General features: G+C 38.4%; 2 protein-coding genes across 2 annotated transcripts in view; both read right to left on the bottom strand.

Moving 5' to 3' along the window:
• LOC136838168 (uncharacterized) overlaps positions 1-15,485 on the bottom strand; it is an 864,161-nt gene that overhangs the window by 361,004 nt on the left and 487,672 nt on the right. The window lies entirely within an intron of this gene.
• LOC136838147 (repetin-like) overlaps positions 3,248-15,485 on the bottom strand; it is a 42,578-nt gene continuing 30,340 nt past the window's right edge. Inside the window, 2 exon segments of the mRNA XM_067102998.1 lie at positions 3,248-3,896; positions 4,007-5,404. Coding sequence (XP_066959099.1) covers positions 3,248-3,896; positions 4,007-5,404 — 2,047 coding nt within the window.

The raw sequence follows: 15,485 nt of genomic DNA, 5'->3' as shown, positions 1-15,485 counted from the left end.
TCCGCTGCCGTCGATGTGGTGACTTTACAACAGTACAGGAAAAATTGCAAAATTGATAATATGGGCTTCTGCTAACCTTTCATTGAATAATTATTTTCCCCCAAAAATAACTCCACTGTAGCCAACAAAAACTTGACTAAAAAGAGAAAGTGAGAAACTTTAACCACCAAATAATGGATGTATGTCAAAGAGAAGAATATAGTAATTTCGTTCACATATAGTGGAATAAAGCATTTTTTTTGTGACAAATCTATGCCCTTTCGTCTTGCATTTATGTATGTATGTTTTTTAATAAAATGATAAGCAAGTTTGTACTTCGGTAGGCTATATACTGTATTGTAACTGTAAATACGTTGCTTTGGTTCAGTATTTTATGTTAATTGTCATAACCGGCGTTACGAGTTGGTTTTATCTGGCGTGCACAAATCAGTGTAGGCGAGAAATATCCACTAAATGGAGAGGCATTTTTAAGGAACTTAATCTTACGAAAGAGCAAATATAATTGACAATTCTGTTACTAATTAATTTTATGAATAGTGTAAAGTGAGATTTTTAAACACACACAGTAATTTTCATAAGTAATTTTCATATAAATCTGAGACTTTTATAAGTGGGCACTTTATAAGTGCCAGGCAGGAAGGGCATGTTGTGTGAGCTTCTACTAAATCAAGGAAGAGAAAATTGTTGAAGGTAAAGGGCCTGACCCTTCCTATAAGAAATAAAGCTGTTATGGAAATCACTACTGATAATTAAATAAGGTTGGGGGAGGGATGGGTGGGAGGCTTTGAGCGTGACGTCATTATTAGACTGGGGGAGGGATGGGTGGGAGGCTTTGAGCGTGACGTCATTATTAGGCTATGGGGAAGTTATTTATAGTCTTTTTTGAATAGGTTTATTTTTTATGTTAATTTGATTTATTGTACTGAGTGTAAAGTTAAGTATACCTTAGTTTTACCAGACCACTGAGCTGATTAACAGCTCTCCTAGGGCTGGCCCGAAGGATTAGACTTATTTTACGTGGCTAAGAACCAACTGGTTTCTTAGCAACGGGACCTACAGCTTATTGTGGAATCCGAACCACCCTTATAGCAAGAAATGAATTTCTATCACCAGAAATAAATTCCTCTAACTCTTCATCAGCCGGCCGGAGACTCAAACTCGGGCCTACCGAGCGATAGGCCACAGCTCTACCGACTCACCCAATGAAGAGCTGTACTGAGTGTAGTGATGCCACCTGTGGTACTATTGTACACTTCTGTTTATGTAGTAGAGACTGCTGAAAGTATGAATGAATTCTCAAAGGCAAGCCTTATTGTTGGAGGCGTTTCCTTACCTGTTAGTATATATATATATATATATATATATATATATATATATATATATATATATATATATATATATATTCACTTGATTATTTAAAAAAAACAAAAGGACCTGACAAAGAAAAAAGTTTACGAACAAACAATGTGATTCATGGTTTTATATGTGATTTATTTTTATAATTATATACGACATTGTATCAGAGGGAAATTGCATAATGTAGTATCATCATACATTTACCTATGGGTCTTGCGACTGACATAGGAAATAGAGGTGGAGGGACGGGGGGTGAGGGGGTTGGGGGAGGAGTTGTTTGTAAGGTAGAGAAGGACTATCGAAGCATGTATAGCTTCGTTAACGATTTTTCTCTTAACTCCTAAACCTTTTTAAGCTAGTTCTGATTTCCCACTGAAGCAATAAAGTAGCTACAACGACTGAAAATACTGTGTTACTTCTGTCAAAAAGGATAAATTCAGTTACTGAATACCATAACCTTGACCAATCCCATTCGAACGTTTCTGTACACAATTAGTTACACTAGAGTTCAAATATTTACGTAGAACTTCAAATGAATGACTGGATGAAAGGTTGCCTCTGATTGGCTGATTACAGCCAGCTACTTTCCTCTGAATATCATCTATTCTGAACTGAAAATTCCATCAAACCCAACAGCGGCGGAAAAGTAGTTCAGTCTTGAACAGCCAACCGTTCTGTATATCGTTATAAAAAAAGAGTCAAAATTTTTTGTGAGAATATGGATGAATAAAATGAGTGCAAATATTGAATTCCTAACGAGTAGATACACAGGAGTTTGGAGATGATACTAATGCATGGACAGAGATATTTGAATTAATAAATATTTCATTAAATGCATTGGCGGTCCTGATAGGAATTCTATTTTTAGACATACCTTGTAGCAGTTGTCGGATAACATTTTTTAGCTCATTCGTTATGGCCAAGAATATAGGATGTCTACCCAAGAAGAAGGGCCAAGAGAGGTCAGCTAAGAACGAAATTTCCTTTCCACCGACCACTGTTGAAATCACTCGGACAACTTTTAATATGGAGTTATTTTTATTATTAACATAACTTTATTATGGCACAGTTTTAATCATAATTTATCAGCCACTGACTGTTGCTAAACGCTCTTTTACTTTCAAATTACACTTAGTTAATATTCTATGTAGCATGGTTACTGGGATGTACTGTAGAATGTTTATCTTACTTTGTTTACAATATACAAAAATTCTAAAGTAGCCTATAATAAAATAAGCTTTGTCTATTTTCATTGTTTCACACAAATTTAATGCCTTTACTTCTTGGCTAAGGCAAAATAAATATCCTTTAAAATACGAAAAAATCATAAAAAATATGGTATTCACACACACACACATAATAATATATATATATATATATATATATATATATATATATATATATATATATATATATATATATATATATATATATATATACACATTATAGAAATAATCAACACACAATCACGTGTGGAATAGAAATAAATTTCCGAGTCACATCAGGATCGAAGCTAGGTCTTTAAATTGAAAGGCAAGGGCTCTGCCAAAGAGGCCACACAAGTCGAAATGAAGTTGGAACCTGAGAGCAACTGCACCCAAGGAACTACTTGGGCAAGCTAACTGCTTGCATTCCAGCGCGTTTTTCCGAACTTCCCGACTCAGCAATGACGCAATTGACAGCATTTCATTCGAATTATCGCTTATAAGTGAATAAGATAGAAATAATCAACACACAATCACGTGTGGAACAGATAGTTGGAAGTAGAATATGTGAAGAGATCCTACTGATGCTTGGAATTAGAATATGTCACGAGATCCTCCTGATGCTTGGAAGTAGAATATGTGAAGAGATCCTCCTGATGTTTGGAAGTAGAATATGTGAAGAGATCCTACTGATGCTTGGAAGAATATGTGAAGAGATCCTCCTGATGCTTGGAAGTAGAATATGTGAAGAGATCCTCCTGATGCTTGGAATTAGAATATGTCACGAGATCCTCCTGATGCTTGGAAGTAGAATATGTGAAGAGATCCTCCTGATGCTTGGAAGTAGAATATGTGAAGAGATCCTCCTGATGCTTGGAAGTAGAATATGTGAAGAGATCCTCCTGATGTTTGGAAGTAGAATATGTGAAGAGATCCTCTTGATGTTTGGAAGTAGAATATGTGAAGAGATCCTCCTGATGTTTGGAAGTAGAATTGTGAAGAGATCCTCCTGATGTTTGGAAGTAGAATATGTGAAGAGGTCCTCCTGATGCTTGGAAGTAGAATATGTCACGAGGTCCTCCTGATGCTTGGAAGTAGAATATGTGAAGAGATACTCCTGATGCTTGGAAGTAGAATATGTTTGAGATCCTCCTGATGCTTGGAAGTAGAATATTTGAAGAGGTCCTCCTGATGTTTGGAAGTAGAATATGTGAATTATCCTCCTGATGTTTGGAAGTAGAATATGTGAAGAGATCCTCCTGATGTTTGGAAGTAGAATATGTGAAGAGATCCAACTGATGCTTGGAAGTAGAATATGTGAAAGATCCTCTGATGCTTGGAAGTAGAATATGTGAAGAGATACTCCTGATGCTTGGAATTAGAATATGTGAAGAGATCCTCCTGATGCTTGGAAGTAGAATATGTAAAAGAGATCCTCCTGATGCTTGGAAGTAGAATATGTGAAGAGATCCTCCTGATGCTTGGAAGTAGAATAACAAGAGATCCTCTGATGCTTGGAAGTAGAATATGTGAAGAGATCCTCTTGATGCTTGGAAGTAGAATATGTGAAGAGATCCTCCTGATGTTTGGAAGTAGAATTTGTGAAGAGATCCTCCTGATGCTTGGAAGTAGAATATGTGAAGAGATCCTCCTGATGCTTGGAAGTAGAATATGTGAAGAGATCCTCCTGATGCTTGGAAGTAGAATATGTGAAGAGATCCTCCTGATGCTTGGAAGTAGAAAATGTGAAGAGATCCTCCTGATGCTTGGAAGTAGAATATGTGAAGGGATCCTCCTGATGCTTTGAATTAGAATATGTCACGAGATCCTCCTGATGCTTGGAAGTAGAATATGTGAAGAGATCCTCCTGATGTTTGGAAGTAGAATATGTGAAGAGATCCTACTGATGTTTGGAATTAGAATATGTGAAGAGATCCTCCTGATGCTTGGAATTAGAATATGTGAAGAAATCCTCCTGATGCTTGGAAGTAGAATATGTGAAGAGATCCTCCTGATGCTTGGAAGTTGAATATGTGAAGAGATCCTCCTGATGCTTGGAATTAGAATATGTGAAGAGATACTCCTGATGTTTGGAAGTAGAATATGTGAAGAGATCCTCCAGATGCTTGGAAGTAGAATATGTCACAAGATACTCCTGATGCTTGGAAGTAGAATATGTCACAAGATACTCCTGATGCTTGGAAGTAGAATATGTGAAGAGATCCTCCTGATGTTTGGAAGTAGAATATATCACGAGATACTCCTGATGCTTGGCAGTAGAATATGTGAAGAGATCCTCCTGATGCTTGGAAGTAGAATATATGAAGAGGTCCTCCTGATGCTTGGAAGTAGAATATGTGAAGAGATCCTCCTGATGCTTGGAAGTAGAATATGTGAAGAGATCCTCCTGATGCTTGGAAGTAGAATATGTGAAGAGGTCCTCCTGATGTTTGGAAGTAGAATATGTGAAGAGATCCTCCTGATGCTTGGAAGTAGAATATGTGAAGAGATCCTCCTGATGCTTGGAAGTAGAATATGTGAAGAGATCCTCCTGATGCTTGGAAGTAGAATATGTGAAGAGATCCTCCTGATGCTTGGAAGTAGAATATGTGAAGAGATACTCCTGATGCTTGGAAGTAGAATATGTGAAGAGATCCTCCTGATGCTTGGAAGTAGAATATGTGAAGAGGTCCTCTGATGCTTGGAAGTAGAATATGTGAAGGGATCCTCCTGATGCTTGGAAGTAGAATATGTGAAGAGATCCTCCTGATGCTTGGAAGTAGAATATGTGAAGAGATCCTCCTGATGTTTGGAAGTAGAATATGTGAACAGATCCTCTGATGCTTGGAAAACATAAAAATACCTATTAAAAAGAGATCCTCCTGATGCTTGGAAGTAGAATATGTCAAGAAATCCTCCTGATGCTTATAGGAAGGGTCATGTGACTTAGAAGTAGAATATGTGAAGAGATCCTCCTGATGTTTGGAAGTAGAATATGTGAAGAGATTCCTCCTGATGCTTGGAAGTAGAATATGTGAAGAGATCCTCCTGATGCTTGGAAGTAGAATATGTGAAGAGATCCTCCTGATGCTTGGAAGTAGAATATGTCAAGAGATCCTCCTGATGCTTGGAAGTAGAATATGTACTTGACGTCGAGATACGAATCTTCATTTTGATGCTTGGAAGTAGAATATGTGAAGAGATCCTCCTGATGCTTGGAAGTAGAATATGTGAAGAGATCCTCCTGATGCTTGGAAGTAGAATATGTGAAGAGATCCTACTGATGCTTGGAAGTAGAATATAACATCTTCAAGATTCTCATTTATGCTTGGAAGTAGAATAAGAGATCCTCCTGATGCTTGGAAGTAGAATATGTGAAGAGATCCTCCTGATGCTTGGAAGTAGAATATGTGAAGAGATCCTCCTGATGCTTGGAAGTAGAATATGTGAAGAGGTCCTCCTGATGCTTGGAAGTAGAATATGTGAAGAGATCCTCCTGATGCTTGGAAGTAGAATATGTGAAGAGGTCCTCCTGATGCTTGGAAGTAGAATATGTGAAGAGATCCTCCTGATGCTTGGAAGTAGAATATGTGAAGAGATCCTACTGATGCTTGGAAGTAGAATATGTTTCAGATCCTCCTGATGCTTGGAAGTAGAATATGTGAAGAGGTCCTCCTGATGCTTGGAAGTAGAATATGTGAAGAGGTCCTCCTGATGCTTGGAAGTAGAATATGTGAAGAGATACTCCTGATGCTTGGAAGTAGAATCTGTGTTGGAGGCCAGAGATTGAGGGGGATGAGATGACGGGAATCGGGATGGGTAGAAGTGGGATTGGGTACAGAGGGTAAAGAGGAGGAAAGGGAAGAAGCTTCAAAATGTATTATTTTGGTACAATAGTATCGCAGGTAGTAACAATGGGCTCGATACAATAAGCCAAATAAACATAAAAATGAAACCTATTAAAAAAAGACTAAATAACATCAGCATCGCGTAACTGTGACGTCACACACAATGACATACATCTGTTTCCAACCTTTTTATCATTACCGATTTACTTAACAACATTATTTCTTATAGGAAGGGTTATGTGACTTACCTTAAACAATTTATTATAATTTCAGTGTTTCCCACTGTCATGTTTACTTTTCCATATGTCATTCTTATTTATACTACTCATGGCTTGATATGTCAATTGTCCTGGCTTACATTCGGAGGCTACCATTCATTTGAGGACAATTAACTCAGACTAGCCTATACATAACGACTCAATCCTGGGCATAGGCCACACAAGTGTAACACACCGGCCTAGGTTAATAAACCCCAGAATACTCTTAGCTTGGACTGGTACTTGACGTCGAAGACGGACGAATCTTCATTTTGTAGTTAGGGTTGAGGGAAACGCCGACTCCCGCGGGTTGTTTAATGCTTCTTAGTAGGTTACACGGTGTAAGCAACTTATTCCTAATGTTCCTTCCATAATTGTTAGGACTTCTTTTTACATAGGTACTTATACTGGTTCTTGTACAGATACCCTATACTGGTTCATGTAAGAATGTCCTAGACTGGTTCATGTAAGAATGTCCTAGACTGGTTCATGTATTACGAATGCCCTAGACTGGTTCCCTGTAATACAAAAAGTTCATTTAGGACAGCCATTTTGTGTCCAAACAGCATGCAGTCCTTAGCTTAGGCTATGCTGTGCTAATGCCTAACTTAACTGTTACATTACACAGTTAGCCTGGCTTTTCATGCATAAGAGGTGTAATTGAAGTCAAGAGTTGATATATATTCATAAAATCATGGAAGAATATCACACATCTTAGCCTATGGTTGGTGGCACTGCAACCACATGCAAGCTCATCATGTTGCAACTTACGTAACATTACCATAACAACTCTCGGTAATTTGCTGTTACATTAAGGCAAAGATACACAAGAACACTATTAAGTGTTATGGCAACATGTACAACATAAACTAAGATATGTGCATACCTTTTACAAGGGAGAAATGTGGCATTTCAAATGAAAATAAGGGGAACTACATCCCTTTCCCCTCTGAAGTCGCCACACACGTCTTGAACAGTGCCAGTTGAGTTTACGCAACTACGCACTTGGTTGAACTTACGCACTTACGTACGCACACTCGATCATAGACAATCTCAATTTCGAGTGGTTAAGTCAACTTATTGATAAGATGAAAACCAATTCGTTTTTCCCGTCCACCAATTATGAAGGGTCTTGTCATTAATTCAAAAGAAGGATTTCCATCATTACACCACAATCGTTCAATTGCCCTTCTTTCCTGGCACTTATAAAGTGCCCACTTGTAAAGCTGTCAGATTTATATGTAAACTGCTCATGAATATTAATGAGTGGGTTTATAAAGCTCACTTTACATTACTTACAAAATAAATTAGGGTAATTTTTCGGAAGACTCCAGCCAGCCACTTCCAAAGGTGCCAGCTAGCCATTTTTGCATGAAAAACCATTTTGGATTTTTCATGCAAAAATGGCCAGGAAATGATAAGGTAGTAAAAGAACCTAAAAATACCAACCTAACGTAAACTAGGGTGTTTACTGGTTACAATTTTGCCGTATTCGTTATGGAGGGGGTATAATTACAGTCCTTATTTTTCTCTGCTATTAGGCATTTGAAGGTTAATTGAGAAGAAGTTTTTGTTTTTGTGATTTACCCAAGAAAAATATAAATTATAAAGCGGGAGGTGGCTGGAGTCTAACGAAAAATAACCTAAATTAGTAAGAGAAATGCTAATTATAATTGCAACATTGCAAGAAGAGCTTTCTTGTTTTACCCGAGAAAAATATAAATTATCATGTGGGAGGAGCTGAACTTCCAAAAAATAATCTTTTCTTTTTGTTGAAGATACGAACTGGAAATATTGCATTCCTTTGACTGAAAGACAATCTGCAGCATTACGAAAATCGTCTACCAGGAAAAAATTACAATATGTAAAGTATTTTATGTAATAGATCTCGTGGTATTCATTGTTTTTCAACAGTTCTTGTATTGCATTTCAAATTTTTAAAGTAACCTCTTCAATATTGCATAGTCGTCCTCGTACTAGTCTATAAACTGAATAGCTCAGACTGGTGTCCATTTCTGTTACTGAACCTCTATCATTTTATGTCTTTTGTCACTAGTACATAAGGCCTCATCATCTCGTCAAAGTGACAGGACCCCCACCATAGCAAGGACATAGAGCCAGATAACTGGATGGCTAAAGGACGAGGGAGCAACTCCGCAAGAATACTGAACGAATTGTAAGTTAACAGAAATGACAGAATTGTGCAGAAGAAGAAGAAGAAGAGAAGACTCTCAACAACCCCAGACACCAGATCGTGAAGCTTCCCAGCATTATTTGTATTGTTTATACATACTGTTAATCTTTACTTGTATCTATATTGCTTGAAAACTTTTTGCTTACAATTCCCGGGTTTTAACGGAAATAAGAACAAGCAGTCAAGGAAGCGAGGGACTAATTCTGGTTGAAAGAACAACACAAAATGGGAAATTTGACTGGTCTCACTTTGTACATGTTTATAAGCACCCAGATCAAAGAGAATAGAAACAAACGACTTTATTAGATAAGCAAGCAAGTGACTACAGTTGTTAGCCCTCACAGTCCAGGCTAAATATATATTAAATATTCCAGTTTCACCTTAAACATCACCATTACATCAAATAATAATGATGCAATAGAAGATAATCAATGGATAATCACTGACCAAGGGGCTTGTGCTTCTATATGTCCCTACCAAGGCCCCCTAAAGGATTAATATTTCCCTGTACCTCATCATTTCCCATGAAATGCTACTTTTAAGTATCAATAAGTAACAGGCTGCTTTCTCCCAGTCTCTGGCAATTTGCAAGGAACACTTTCAGGTAGAGTGATGCAAATATGTGACATTTCTGATACTAATTTATTTTGTAAGTAATGAAAAGTGAGATTTATAAGCACACTCAATTTTCATGAGAAATTTACATAAAAATCTGACACTTTTATAAGTGGGCACTTTTTAAGTGGAAGAAGGGCATTTGATTTGACCTCCCTGACTCCGTCTTGTCTGTTGACTTTCACACAACCGAATTAATTCTGGAAGGTAAAGGACATCCAATGCCCTTCCTATATGTAAATAGATAACTTTCGCTTATAAGAAGTTGGTAGGGTAAAAGGTTGGGGATGGAGGGGTTGCATGTAACGTCATCGGTAGACTGATAAGATGATGATAAATTTATTTTTTATTAATATTCTTGATATGTTTTAGTATTTTATAGTTTATTTAACAGGTTTAGGGCTTATATTCATTTTAATTTGGTCTTTCAGTCCGGTTTCTCGTATTGATGATAGAACTGTGGGTTATCTGTCAATCAGTAGGCGATGGTGCCTTTATTTTTTTCGTAATTTCCAGATGTTTTAATATATTTCTCAGGTTTGTTTCTGTTTATAAAACCATTTCTTTCATCTCTGGGATGTTTCTGTGGTTTAATAGATAGATATACCAGTAGATCAAGATAGACTGACATATATAAATAGGTATAGATAGACAGATAAAGAAATATATTAAAAATTACATTAACACAATGTTACTGGCCACGGTTATGTCATCACCACAAATAACAGATTAAATACAGTTTAAATACATTCAAAGGTATTACTAATAATTTATTATACACAATAAATACATTCTGATAACCCAAATACTTCAACAAGAATCGAAATAAATCCATAAATTCCGTTAAACACATCTTCAAGGAAGAGCTCTTGAAAGAACATAATTTACCCTCTCTTCCACCATGACGTGGGGCGAGTTCGGGAAGCAATGTTTTGGGCAAGAGGATCGTTCTGATTCAGTCAGTGTCACCCCTTCCCTTATCAAGGAGCGTTTTGATTGGTCAGCATCAATCCTTCCCTTATTTAGGAGCATTCTAACTGGTTACCATCATCCCCTCCCTCTAGCGATCGATATGTATCCTGCCGCTGTGCTCTTGTTTGAGCAGGTGTGGTGATATGTAAAGACGTCTTCGGGTGTCTACCAGAGGATGCAGAAGGTCTACATAACACTCTGCCTGAGGCCACTTCGGGCCTACTGCTGTCATCCTTAGACCTTGGGAAATTGTCCCCCATAGCACTGTTGCCTACCAATTGTTATTTATATATATATATATATATATATATATATATATATATATATATATATATATATATATATATATATATATATATGTGTGTGTGTGTGTGTGTGTGTTTGTTAATTTCCACTAGATATAATAAATCAAATAAACATGAAAAATAAATCTACTAAATAAAGACTATAAATAACATCAGCATTGCCTACCAACCACATCACACACAAAGTCATTCACCTGTCTCTCTCCAACCTTCTTGATGCTTTATATAACAGCTTTATATCTTATAGGAAGGGTCAGGGCCTTTACCTTTAAGAATTTCATCTTCCTGTAAATTTAATTCCTCTAATGATAACATACCCGTCTTGACGGGCACTTATAAAGTGCTCACTTATAAAAGTGTCAGATTTGTATGTAAATTACTCATGAAAATTAATGAGTCTGTTCATAAATCTCACTTTGCATTACTTATAAAATAAATTAGGAACAAGTGTCACATATTTCCAGTATTGTAAGAACAAGTTCCTTAAAAACACCACTTTGCATTATCAGTGTTCCTTGCAAGCTGCCAAACTGAGTGAAAGCAGCCTGCTACTTTACTTCTCCCTCTACTGCCCGCCCCCCCCACCCCCACCCCACACACACGCGCTTAATTGGCTCAAAAAATGATTGCTTTGCTTTTTTAGACTTCTGTGGACCAGACGAACGTTAAAAGGCAACATGGTAAGGGGGACCCTGTTGGGACACTGGGTTTTTTGGGTGGGGGGAACAGACGCATGGATCGATGTCCAAACTTTCGTAATTCCCGATTTACTGACCCACCACTCTACATACAAGAGGCCACAACATTCGGTTAGTCTACCCTAATGTACCTACAGACACAGCTAGCTTATGCCACTGCATACCTACACAAGAAACTGGGCTACTGCTTACCTACATAAGAAACTGGGCTAATGCTTACCTACATAAGAAACTGGGCTACTGCTTACCTACATAAGAAACTGGGCTAATGCTTACCTACATAAGAAACTGGGCTACATAAACCTACATAAGAAATACATAAGAAACTGGGCTAATGCTTACCTACATAAGAAACTGGGCTAATGCTTACCTACATAAGAAACTGGGCTACTACTTACCTACATAAGAAACTGGGCTACTGCTTACCTACACAAGAAACATGACTTGTTATCAACTGATTGACCCGCAATTCTACATACATTACATACATATGGCTACATCATGCATGTCCCGTCATTCCGATTTTTGGGACTAAAGATCTGTTCAGACAAGTGATTAGTCACTACCTGTGACCTAACCAAACAAAACCTAAATGAACTTAGAATATTATGTCCTGACCTAATCTAACCCAACCCAACCTAACATTACTTAGTGTGCTGTGCCCTGAACTGGCTGGGGGAGCTTCACTCCCATTGACCCCCCACTGTTGTAACCCAGTACCTTGAAAGCAAGGAGTGGAGTAAGCTACCCTTAAATGGTAGTAGGTCCAAATCATCATTATTCATTATGCAATCTTAACTGCAAAGACAGAATTGCACAGCGTACCTTACTCAAAATTGCTGCTGTCCGACTCCGACCATGAGGGTACCAGCCTCGGCTTCTTTGCAGCATTTGGAAGTTCACGTGAATCGGAAGTATAGGTCCGGGTCGTATTGTTTTTGGCCGGGAAGTAAATCAGAGATGGGCGGCTTCTGAGCAGATAGACACATTTAATTAAATCCAGAAACAGCCGAAATGGGCATGGAACAGATTCTAAATATCACTCAGGAGTTAAATTCGTCAGTGGACACTAGGGAACAAAATTTAATGGTGACACTTCATCTCAATGGTCAAAGATGGAAAGAAAGGATGATTATGAGTCATGGCATAGGTCTGTGAATCAAATCAACCAGCCACATTCTGATTGGTCAGATGTATTTAATCCATGACTCTAGGGAATGACCTGGGTCAACCTTGCATACAAGTGGATGGAATTAAATTTCCCATGATCAGGTCGGGGGGGTGACATACGATGGCAGCCTTGGGAACTATGGGGTGGGAGGAGCGCTACACTTCGGCCATCTTAAGAACTGCAGGAGAGCGGTGCTACATGGCACCGTTCATGTCAACTTGGTGCTTAGAAAAATTTCGGCTCCACAGAAAAAATTGTTGAGCTGCAAATTCACACAAACTGGCCAAGTAAGTTATGTATTGGATAGCTTTAGGGATGCTGAACATCTTTTATTCTATGCAATACTTCATTTAGAGCTATTGTTAATGAGCTATAGGTGTGTCCCATGGATATACAAACAACCCCATAACTTTTATCACAGTTTAATTCATTTTCACAATTATACAATCGTGTGAAGGGAAATTTGTGAATAAATGCAGTACTAGAACTGTTTATTATTTGGTCCACTGTTTATTATTTTTCTTACTAGGAGTGACCATTAGCTTGTGAGAGGTGCTAAAGAAAGAGCAGGTAGACAAGTACTGCTGGTTTATTGATTGTTGTTGTTGTTTTAGATTTAGCTGGCCTTGTGCCAGCACGGGCTCTTGCTTCTAGAGCAGCCCGTAACTATATGTTGATGATGAATCTGTGAGATGGGTAGGTTAATGAAAACTTTATTATGATACATGAAAGTGATTTTGGTGGGGGTGAAAATTTGAAATGAAAAGGTTTAACAGGCAAGGTTGCAACCTCTTTGAACCCTAAGGTACCCATCAGATGAGGATAAAAGTACGATAGCAGCGAGTGTTGGCTAGTGGGAGAGGCCACCAGATGGAAAAAAGAAGAATTGAGTAGTAGGCACAGGTAGCTAGTATGCTAGTTCGAGGTGATCCAAAGCCATATTCCTTGTCCAGTCCTAATTCTTGTGTCTGTATGTGTTTTGTGTATTTGTTGGGTGTTGATTGTGATGGATGGAATGATAGGGGAGGGGTGATTTCTAAAGTCAGTATTTAGAGATGAATGGTATGGATTTTTATTTGTTGTCTGGGTCGAGTCTGTTGAGTCTGATTTAAGAATAGGGAAGGAGGGTGGGTGGTTTAAGGTATGGATTCTTTAGAGTTACCTTGGTGGTGGGTAGGAGCATAGGAAGCCTGCAAATTCATGGATGTTTGTCAGTATGTGCTTTGTTATTTGGGTAGCTGTTCTTTCATTACCTTCATAACTTGTTCTTAGCTGTTCTGTTTCTGTACAGTCAAGAAGGTAGTGTTCCAGGGGTTCTTCTGGGATTGTTTCACAGCACTTGCATGGTTGAGGATTGTCTACTATTCTTTGCCATGTGCACAGGTATCCTAGCCTGAGCCGATGGATTATGACTGCTAGGGCCCGTGACATGTCTTTGGTTATATTGTGTGGTTTTAGGTTTACAGTCTCTATGTACCATTTGGCGGTTTTTGAGCCAACGAAAACAGCTCTTCTGACTTTGCTTTCTTCTTGTAGTTTATTGGTGGTTCCTTACTGAATCCATGTACAGAATCTTCGAAGTTGGTATTGCCTTGTTTTTCAGTTGTGTGAGTGAGGGGCTGATTTTGATACTAACGTTGGTGTGTAGCAACCCACTTTTTGCTAGAGAATCTGCTTCTTCGTTTCCTTGGATTCCCACATGGCTCGGAATCCAGTTTAATGTTATTTCCCTGTTCCTGTTTTGATGGAGGCTTGCAATTGCCCATATGCTTGACAGAAGTCTGATATTTTCCTTTGCTTTTCCTTTTGTTATAGCTTGTAGTGCTCCTTTTGAGTCAGTATGAATTGTTGTGTTTCCCTGCCTATGCTGAGAGTCTTCTAGAGCTTTTGCAATGGCAATCAGTTCAGTTTGTAGAGTGGAGGCATTGTCAGAGAGCCTCCAGCATCCTTTGAGGGTTGTTGAGTGGACTCCTGCTGCTGCTGCTGGGATGCTGAGATCTACTGATCCATCTGTAAAATATTCATTTGTGGCTGCAGTTTTCCTGATTGCCTCTTGGGCTGCAAGCCTTAGCTGTTGAGCAGTGCATGCTTCTTTGCTTGCAGGGAGGACTGTAAAGTTTATCTTGAACAGTTCAGGCTCCCAGGGTGCTTGTTCTCTGTACTCTGCGATTGGCGTGTCTTCCTTGATTAAGGCTGCTAGGAGGTTGCCAGCATATGTCTTGGGGGGGTCTAGTTCCTCATGAAGCTCAATGTTTTTCTTGTTTATTGACGAAGCGACCCGCTTATAAAGCGGCGTGCGGACGTCGGCGTGTACGCAGAGACAGCCAGTACAAAATTTACAAGTGACCCAAGGTCAAACTATTTCTCTACACAAAACAGGACAGGTACATAATATAGAAAACATGATGATTAACAATAGCTGGTTGGACACAAAAATACTCTGACGCATATACTATGTACAAGAGCAAATGAACAGGTAATAAATATACAAATCACAATAATGATAATAAGATTGTGCACGTGCGACCTCGGGTCAGCTGTGAAGGCACCGCAGAAAACGGGATGTTCATCATAGGGAATCCATTGAGCGGGGACTTTACAAGCTTGACAAAGCAAGGGTAAATACATTTTGTTTTTATGTGAGAGAGAGAGAGAGAGAGAGAGATTGAGGGAGAGAGAGAGAGAAAGGCCTATCATTAACATAAAAATAATTCAATTATTTCATCTTTATGTAACCAAGTAATTAGGATTCTATAGCCAATACAATGAACCAGAATCAAACCAAAATAAAACCACAAAAACACCTCAGAGATGACATCATATGCAACCTCATTCATCTCTACTCATATAGTGTACCAAATAGT

The sequence above is a fragment of the Macrobrachium rosenbergii genome, unplaced genomic scaffold, assembly GCF_040412425.1.
Source record: "Macrobrachium rosenbergii isolate ZJJX-2024 unplaced genomic scaffold, ASM4041242v1 171, whole genome shotgun sequence".
NCBI classification, from domain to species: domain Eukaryota; kingdom Metazoa; phylum Arthropoda; class Malacostraca; order Decapoda; family Palaemonidae; genus Macrobrachium; species Macrobrachium rosenbergii.
The sequence above is the reverse complement of the archived record's forward strand: the minus strand, read 5'-3'. Positions and strand labels throughout refer to the sequence as shown.